Source organism: Coenobita brevimanus, chromosome 12 (assembly GCF_032717465.1).
Source record: "Coenobita brevimanus isolate Jiangsu-jjx chromosome 12, ASM3271746v2, whole genome shotgun sequence".
Taxonomy (NCBI): domain Eukaryota; kingdom Metazoa; phylum Arthropoda; class Malacostraca; order Decapoda; family Coenobitidae; genus Coenobita; species Coenobita brevimanus.
This window is the reverse complement of record NC_136965.1, coordinates 17461443-17471442: the sequence shown is the minus strand read 5'-3', so window position 1 is coordinate 17471442 and position 10000 is coordinate 17461443. Positions and strand designations below refer to the sequence as shown.

General features: G+C 44.4%; 1 protein-coding gene across 1 annotated transcript in view; it reads right to left on the bottom strand.

Annotated features, from left to right (window-relative positions):
* The window catches only part of LOC145412417 (cell adhesion molecule Dscam1-like), a 56280-nt gene extending 46752 nt beyond the window's left edge, over positions 1 to 9528 (bottom strand). Inside the window, 7 exon segments of the mRNA XM_080282304.1 lie at positions 2687 to 2866; positions 3019 to 3126; positions 4480 to 4628; positions 5960 to 6101; positions 7128 to 7304; positions 7757 to 7877; positions 9427 to 9528. Coding sequence (XP_080138430.1) covers positions 2687 to 2866; positions 3019 to 3126; positions 4480 to 4628; positions 5960 to 6101; positions 7128 to 7304; positions 7757 to 7814 — 814 coding nt within the window. The 5' untranslated portion in view covers positions 7815 to 7877; positions 9427 to 9528.
* Between the last annotated feature and the right edge of the window lie 472 nt (positions 9529 to 10000).

The following is a 10000-nucleotide window of genomic DNA, read 5'->3' as shown; positions in this document are numbered from 1 at the left end:
CATTAGCCTGCATCCCACGCTTCAGAGCACAGTCAGCTGATGTTGCTCAACCTAGGCAAGTAGAGGAGTAGATGAAAATTTTACTCTAATCCGAGATGTGAAAAGATTATCCTAAGCTGAATACAATGGACTGGTGGCGGCAAGAATTAGCAATGAAACAGATTAATGAAGAGGGCAAGAGAGGCAATCAGTTCATAATTTAGTCCCAATCTATCCCAGAACACAATCAGGAATACTCCAAGTTGCTCTTACACCCCTATCTGTATACTTGAATAAACTAAGCCGGGCCCAAGAGAGAAGCAAATATTGTCCGCCAGTCTGACAGGCAAGATAATTAAACACAGGACTCGTCTGATATTCCTACTCGCGAGGTGGACGTGTTCACCAAGGCACCATCGGCTTCTGTGTTTTCGAAATAAGAGAAAAATGAAAGTGTAATTAATTTTCGCAGTTTCACACAACAAGCGACCTATTAAGCAAAGTCTAAGGCACGTATTCTCATCGGTTAAGGAAGCTCCCTAATGCCTCCCCCTTAGCGATTTATTTTTGGATAAGACTGCTTCAATCCCATTTTTTACGTTCTTTATGCAGGGTATGGTGATAGTGGAAGGATTTATGTAACTCAGAAGAGGACAGTAAGGTGTAATAAACAAAATAAATCGCTTAGGAAAAGGTGTTAGGGAATTTAACCTACTCGAATACGGGTTTAAGTTTTCCCAGTAGTGTACAGAGTGAATCCTTTGATTCTGGTAACGATTTCTACTGCAAGCGAGTATCAGCCTACCCTTATCTTGTCTAGACATGATAGCCTTCCAGTCCTAACCTAATGCCTTATCAAAGTCCTATCACACCTCATTCCTACCCTGGTGTTGGTATTCTGGGTTGGTAAAGTGGTTGGTCATTTGCTGTGACAATAAAATGCTTAGCTCAAATTGTAAGCCAGGACACTGTGTCAGACTATGTACTGTAAATACTGTTTAGCTTTCCTGGTCAAAAAGCCTTGTATTCCAATTCTTGTTCTTATGGCGCCTGGTGGTTTAGTGGGTAATTAAGGCGCTCCAGTCGGATTGAGCTTGTGCAGGTTTATATCCAAGGGGTGGTTGGGGTTTATTGATTACGTAATGCCACTCAGGGATGAGTGAGGCTGGTCACTCTCACTTAAATGTCAGGGCCAACTTGCCTAGCCCCAGGCTCCTAGGCTTCTCATGGGGCAACACAGGAATGGATGACGAATGAATGAATGCATGACTGTTCTTATTATTCCTACTGTGGCACAGTGACGGTCCATTTTTGCAGTGATGCTAACCTTCCTCGGTGGTGGTACGATGCAGGTGGATGAGGTCTGCAAGAGGGCTTCCAGGTAGTTCAGGTAAACAGGCGCCACACCACTGCACAGTACTCAGAGTAACGAGTGAGTAAAACCCTGCACCAGCTCTCCTTGTTGGTGTTAAGATGCGTGCGGGTGATGACTTTGAGACGCCCAGGTCATTGTTATATATATTAACCTCTTAAATCCATGTGAAGTCCTTTATATTTTCCCATGTAGGTGCCTTACGATTTTTTTTTACTTTAGAAAGGGCTGTCATACTGAAGGGGTTTTTATCAAGCCTTCCTCGAGCCCATGCGATTCCAATAATCTATCCCACGCTGAATAAACTAGTCAGGAAATGGCAAGAAAAAATAAGGACATCCTCTGGCCCAGTGGGGGTAAGAAGGAGGGATTACGTGTTTCTAGGCAATCAGAACAAACCCTAGGGTACGGACTGCCACTACATACTGCTAACATAGGAACAGTGAGTGAAATTCTAAGCTGCCTAGGTCGTGGTGAAGATGCGTATGGATGATGGCTGTGAGAGGGTTTCCAGACGATAAATAGGTGAATAGATAGAGGATGGAGAGTGAGAGACTAACGAGGAGAGTGTATGTGAGTGAGATGGAGGGGGTAGAGGGAGGGGGAGGCCGAGGATGAGATGGAGGGATGGAGTGGAGAGGTATATGAGAAAGGGGGTGTGAGCTGGGAGGAGGGCAGTGAAATGGCGGGGAACAGGGCGACATGGAGGCGATTTGTTTGTGGCCACCCCTTACGGGATTAAGGCGTCTGACAAGAGATAGATAGACAGAACAAATAAATAAATACAAGACGAATGAACCCCTTCCACTGTATACGAATAAAAAAATATAATATACCCCTATAACATTAACTTGGTCCAGATTTTCGTCATTCTTTGGACCATTTCATGTAGCATCAGTGGCAGGAAAAGACAGTACTGGAGCTCTACATCCTTTCTATAGCGCTTCTTCGTGACTAGCAGCCTGTTTTTAATGTTACTCAACTGTTGCAACTCAGCAGTCGAGATGGAGAGATGGTGATTTTTAGGCCAAGTCAGAGTAAAATGGGTATAGTAAAATCCTGCACTAATTTTCCCTTTGGTGGCGAAGAAGGTGCGCGTGGGTGATGACTGTGAGAGAGTTAAAGGAAAAAAATAACAATAAAAATGACTGCGGCCTGGAACTGTGGTGTCTGAATGGGAAGGGATAAGTCAAATGATCCTCTCACCTTCCTCTGTGGTGGTGAAGATCCGCGTGGGTGATGACTGAGTGAGTTAGAGGAGAAGAAAATGACTAAAAATGAATACGCTCTGGAACTGTATACTGAGTGGGAAGGGATGTCAGATGATGGCGTCACCTTCCTCTGTGGTGGTGAAGATCCGTGTGGGTGATGGCTGTGATACTCCGAGGTCGTTGTGTGCCATTAGTCTGACCATATAGGTGTGGTGTGGGGCCAGGCCTGTCAGCACGTGGGATGCCGTCCACTGCCCTACACTCACATTGCGATCGTGGCCAGACCAGGACTCCACCTTCACCCCTGCAGCATGGGGCGGCGAGCATAGTATTTACTCAACACGTTAAACATAGCATAGCATAGCATAACATAAGATTACATAGCATACACCTACCCTTACCTTCATACTCAAAACAACCCACCCTTATCCTTACACTCAGAACGACCCCTCATACCCTTATACTGTATGGTGACCGCGGCGGGCTGGGGCAGAGTCCATGACACCACCGCTGACCTGCTGGTGACCTCGCTGACCGTCACGCCAGAAGGGGCAGTGGGCGGCTCTGGCGGGGGTGACAGGAGGGAGAGATGGTATTGGTATAGTGGTAATAAGTATTTTGTTAAATGGTAGTGTTATTAGGTATGGTGTTAAGAGGTATGGTGGTATTAGGCATGGTGTTAAATGGTGTAGTGTTATTACGCATGGTGTTAAATGGTATAGTGGTATTAGGTATGGTGTTAAATGGTATAGTGGTATTAGGTATGGTGTTAAATGGTATAGTGGTATTAGGTATGGTGTTAAATGGTATAGTGTTATTAGGTATGGTGTTAAATGGTGTAGAGTTATTACGCATGGTGTTAAATGGTATAGTGGTATTAGGTATGGTGTTAAATGGTATAGTGTTAATAGGTATGGTGTTAAATGGTGTAGTGTTATTAGGTATGGTGTTAAATGGTATAGTGGTATTAGGTATGATGTTAAATGGTATAGTGTTATTAGGTATGGCGTTAAATGGTATAGTGTTAATAGGTATGGTGTTAAATGGTGTAGTGTAATTACGCATGGTGTTAAATGGTGTACTGTTATTAGGTATGGTGTTAAATGGTATAGTGTTAATAGGTATGGTGTTAAATGGTGTAGAGTTATTACGCACGGTGTTAAATGGTATAGTGGTATTAGGTATGGTGTTAAATGGTATAGTGTTAATAGGTATGGTGTTAAATGGTGTAGTGTTATTACGCATGGTGTTAAATGGTGTAGTGTTATTAGGTATGGTGTTAAACGGTGTAGTGTTATTACGCACGGTGTTAAATGGTATAGTGGTATTAGGTATGGTGTTAAATGGTATAGTGGTATTAGGTATGGTGTTAAATGGTATAGTGGTATTAGGTATGGTGTTAAATGGTATAGTGGTATTAGGTATGGTGTTAAATGGTGTAGTTTTACGCATGGTGTTAAATGGTATAGTGGTATTAGGTATGGTGTTAAATGGTGTAGTGTTAATAGGTATGGTGTTAAATGGTGTAGTTTTACGCATGGTGTTAAATGGTGTAGTGTTAATAGGTATGGTGTAAAATGTTGTGTTATTCAGTAATACGGCTAATATTTGTCTCTCTGTTGTCTTGTTTTTGTTTTTTTCTTTGAGGAAACAATCTTCTGGGCTTCTGGCCTTTGGCTCCTTCTTCCTTGCATAAAGGGAATTAAGGTTAAATTCAGAATAGTATTGATTGGTATGGTGATAACAGGTATGTTGATAACAGGTATAGTGACAATAGGTACAGAGACAATAGGTATAGTGATAATAGGTATGATGATACTAAGTATAGTAATGATAGGTATAGTGATGATAAATACAGTGGTAATAAGTATAGTGACAATTGGTACAGTGTTAATACAGTAGGTATAATGTGCTTACCTATAACAGCCACCTGGAACACCTGGGAGTGGGCGCCGTGTGGGTTGGTGGCGCGGCAGGTGTATGGACCCGCGTCGGCAGCAGTCACTGACACCATTTCCAACACTGCCCTCACCACACCCCCTGCCTCACTCTGCCGAATCCTTACCCTGTGTGTGTGTGTGTGTGTGTGTGTGTAAGAAGATGGAATACTCGAAAATCATCTACCTCTTTTGGTTCGAAAATTCTCTCCATGCTGAATAAAATTTTTGGAGAGAGTAGTTAAAGAATATATACCACATCATAGGTGGTGGAGACCATCATCCACTCACTTGATGTAGTGTTGCCTACTTCCTTCACCTTTATCATTCCTTTTCTGTGTCTTCTTTCTCTCTTCCTGCTTATCTTATCTTTCCTGTCGCTTTTTATTACTCTTCTCCCCTATTCAAGTGCCTTTACATTGAGTGACATGCCTATTGGTTTCCCGTACGTCAGGAAACCATGTACAACGCTGGGTGGTAACCATATAACCAACCCACAAGAGTTGCCTACGTGTCAACAAGTGGACTGGCTGAGGGTTAGTGCCCCTCCCCGTAAACAACAAACTCAAACGGCCATCCCTTACGGGATTACGGCGTCTGGCTGTAGACAGATAGATAGATAGGTAGATAGATAGATTCAAGAAGCTTTCTCTGGGCTTTTAAAATCGTCTGAAGGCAGCGGGGATAAATTGAACAGGACTGGGAATGAAGGGGTTAAGGAAGCTCCCTAACACCTTTCCTAAGTGACATTTTGTATATTACACCTTTACTGTCCTTCTCCGTGGTACATAAATCATTCTGTTATCGCCATATTCTGCATCGACAACATGCAAAAGGATATTAACCAGCCATATCCAAAATTTAATCGCCAAGGAAGAGGCGTGAGAGTGGATAGCGGTGTTGTGATAGCTGACAGTGGTAGTAGTAGTAGTAGTAGTGGTAGTAGTAGTAGTAGTAGTAGTAGTAGTAGTAGTAGTAGTAGTAGTAGTAGTAGTAGTAGTAGTAGTAGTAGTAGTAGTAGTAGTAGTAGTAGTAGCAGCAGCAGCAGCAGCAGCAGCAGCAGTAGTAGTAGTAGTAGCAACAGCAGTAGTAGTAGTAATAGTTGTAGTAATAATAGTCGTAGTAGTAGTAGTGCTAGTAGTAGTAATAGTAATAGTAGTAGTAGTAGTAGTAGCAGTAGTAGTAGCAGTAGCAGTAGTAGTAGTAGTAGTAGTAGTAGTAGTAGTAGCAGTAGTAGTAGCAGTAGTAGTAGTAGTCCCAGGTTCATTTCAAAAGTGAACCCAGTGGACTACAGGCTTAAAGTGTCATTCTGAGGTCACCATCCTCCTCTTGGGGGATAAGGAAGGCTCTGAGGTACGTTTGTATACCCAAGTAGTTGTTCCGCCTGGTTATATTGGTGCCACCACGTGAAGGGTCCCCCTCCAGCACAGGTGTATCAGGTAAGTAATATGTGATCTTACGTGTGTCCAGGTGAGACGGGGTCATGGTGTCGGAGCCAGGTAAGGGTGAGGGGGTCGTCACCTGTGGCCTCACACGTCACCGTCACCACCTGCCCAGCGTGGCCCGTCACACGTCCACCTTCCGTCACCACGCGCGCTGGAGCTGTCAAGGAGATGGCCGAGATAAGATGATGTGGTGGTGCTGTCAAGGAGATGGCCGAGATAAGATGATGTGGTGGTGCTGTCGAGGAGATGGCTGAGATAAGATGATGTGGTGGTGCTGTCAAGGAGATGGCTGAGATAAGATGATGTGGTGGTGCTGTCAAGGAGATGGCCGAGATAAGATGATGTGGTGGTGCTGTCAAGGAGATGGCTGAGATGGTGTGATGGTGATGGGGGACGGAGGCTGGTGAGATAAAGTGAACTGTCTCCAGGCTACGTTGTCCTTCACTTAATGTAGTGCTGCCTACCTCCTCCTTCACCTTCATCATTCATTTTTTGTGTCTGCCCTCTTCTCTTCCTCCCTGTCACGTTTTATTACTTTTCTTTCCACTTCAGGTGGCCCTACATTGAGTGGCAAGCCTAATCGCTTCATATAATCCAGGAAACATTTACAACGCTGGGTGGTAATCATGTAGCCAAACAACAGGGAGATGTGGAGCCTACTATGGTGCCCCTGTTGACTGGGTGGAGAGAAGCAAGTGCGGCATCCATCCAGGAATCAAACACCGATCCTCTTCCTCGTATTTTGATGAGGCGAGATGCTGTCTACTGCAAGGTAACATCGGTTCACTGCAAGGAGCGGTTTTGTGGTTGGTGAGTCTGCTCGGCCAGACAGACCAGTGTTATTCATCTACGACTATGAATCAGTCAGTTACTCTACATTCTTTCTCACCTTCTCAGTTTCACACTAACTGACTGCTTTCAATTTAGCTACACCCTATTCACTTGTACTGGGTGTAAGACTGCACACATTAATACTAGAATATGGTGCTCGAAGAAGTTCTGTGGGAGGGGATGTTGGGCTGTAGTATTATCTTATTCTGGCACTAAGCTACGGGAATGAAGCTGCTAGGAAAATTTCCTCTTCATAATAATAAATGGACTACAGTTTTCACAAATTATTTCCATAATGAGAGCACCAATAATTTAAATGGCTAGGGTAATTGAAGACTGGCGTTCCACCCACCGTGCACAGTCAGCTGAACCACCTTGGAGGTGGGTTTGCCGACAGAATTTGCGGCCCGGCACAGATACCAGCCAGCATCCGACGTCTTGGTCTCCTGCAGGAAGAGGGAGCCGTTTGGTGCCTGCGAGGACCTCACCCCATCTACCACCAGAGGCTGGAAGTCCCTGGCAGCCTCACCTGACACACCAAACCTTCATATTACTTAAATCAACGGGCAGAGTGGAAGCAGGAGTAGATATCCACAGCATTTGTTGCGGGGAAAGGGAGGGGGAGGCCGAGGATGACATGGAGAGATGGAGTGGAGAGGTATATGAGAGAGGGGGGTGTGAGCTGGAAGCAGGGCGGTGAAACGGTGAAAGACAGGGCGACATGGAGGCAATTTGTCTGTGGCCACCCCTTACGGGATTAAGGCGTCTGGCAATAGTTGGACAGATAGACTGGTTGACTTTGAGAGGTGTAAACATTAGCAATATACTTTTTCACCAGTGCAATAAAGAAAACGTTGTGTATCTGATCAAGGTAAAACTTAAACATAAAATTCATGAGTTAGTCTACGTGGTATTTCAGTGCAAATAACAAGGGCAGACAGCAGCTGTTATTGTCTGCTTTTTTATACACAGATCTCTTACCTGGTGCTTTCATCCAGGTGATAACTGGCTGAGGGTACCCACGGGCATTGCAGTCCATCACCACAGTGGACCCCACCAAGGCTGTACCACCTGAGGGCTCCACCACCCACTTAGGAGACACCTGTCCAACACACATGCATTATCAAACTATATTACAACTGCAATACTCCTTTTACTTTACTTCTCTAATATTGGCCGCTTTCTATCTTGAACCCTGAGCTATAATAAGGGATCAGCACAAGAACATAGCACTAGCCACGAAGAGTGCCAGGGAAAGGATGTAGAGCCTTAGCATTATCTTTTTCTACCTCTGACATACGTGAAATAAGCTTCTGACAGACGAAAATCTGGGCCAAGTTGAGATGAAACGAATGTAGTGTTCATATACCTAGTCGTGAATCAAAGCTGCAGTGCATGAGCTTCAAGCCCAGTTCAGCTGCTCAAGTATTCTCTATTTTAAAGCGTGCAGATGAAGTACAAGAGTATACTCTTGCGTGTTGCTGTGCCAGTGAACATATAATATCTCCGTTTAGCATACAGAGAGTCCCGGGGATGGACGTACTAACTTCACGAGGCGATTCAAGGGCTGATATTGAGTATATAAATGCTGTATCAATTTTGGTCCAATTTTCAGTGGTTACACAGCTAGCCATTAATGGCTTTATGTGTGAGTTATGAGGGAGACCATTTTTGTCCATATGATCATCAGTAACTGTAGCTCCATAAAGGATGACAGTAGAACACACGTTGATATAGCAATTTTTACTCAATATCAGGCCAAGAATCATCGCCTGAGGTACTGTAGTATGAGAAGTACCGGGCACCTTGTATACGGTCAGGGGCAAATATCTGGCTAGTGTTTTACCTCTTCTACCTCCACCTCTCCTGTGGTGGCAATTATCCTAAGGTGAAAGAAGGTAAGATTCCCTACCTATAGGTGACTCTTTCTAATATGATGTGTTAGAGAGGAAACTGATGGACTTAACTGTGAAGCAGACACAGTGGAAGGGTAAAGCAGACACAGTAGAAGGATAGGCAAAATTTAGTCCCTGAAATTCACTGTACATTGAGGGAAAACACAGCTTGCCCACCGCTGTTTCAGAGCCAGTGAGCTGCTTACTGCATCATCTCTGCATTGCTTTGTATCCAGATAAAGTTACTGCATTGACTACATAGAGTGTTACGTTATCATTCAGACCCAAGTTAACTGAATATCTGGCAGTACATTAAAAGTGAACCAACCCCTGAACCAAACTGCCATACTGATACTAAGCAATGTGTCCAAACATAATTCCAGAACGGATTTATTTAATGACACTTTACTAGTACGGCTGGTACACACACACAGTTCTGCTCGTCTGGTGGTGATACAGAATTGCATAAAAATAACTCGAGGTCCACCATTCCACATACCATAACCTACAGTATCTCCGCAACTGACAAAAGATATCCATACATAACTTACAATATCCATGAAAATGACAAAGAGATCCATACTGTCAATCAATTTAAGACTGTCTGGGGTGAAGAGTTGCAGTGGTTAATCATTGCTCAGACGAGCTAGTGAATACAGTGGCACGACCAGAGACAATACGTGGGATCCAGTGCCTTATAGCTGGTGTGTGTGTGTGTGTGTGTGTGTGTGTGTGTGTGTGTGTGTGTGTGCTCACCTTGACCCTGATGTTGGCTGTTTTGTTGACGGCAGCAGCGGCGTTGGCAGCTTCACAGGTATAGGCGCCTGAGTGGTGCTCCTGTAGCCTCTTCAACACCAGCACCTGCAATACAGTCATTCTACTTCACTGCACGACAATGGCCTCTTACAGCTTATCCCTCTGACTTTACTCCTCCATCCCGGATCCATATAGATACCAATTTCATCTCTCTGTCTTCATCTCTGATGCTGGACAGGGGCGCCTTCTCGTGGTGGAACCGATTTCACCGGGTGGCTCCTTTACCACGGTTATACAAACGTCCCGTTTCCCCTTCCCCATCCCCCGAAAGGAGGATGGTGGGCTGCAGAAGAGTAACTTGAGCCTGCAGTCTACTGGGTTCAAATTCAGATGAGCCTGAAGCCATAACATCAATAACAACAACAACGACAACATTACCTCAGGACAATGGTTTACAACTATAGTCTGGCCTAAATATTGTCAGTTTGTTTCTTCATAGCTCGTCAAATTGGCCAGTTCCTATTTTACATAATATTCTCTGCCTACCTCTTCCCATCGCTCCACCTCTGGACTG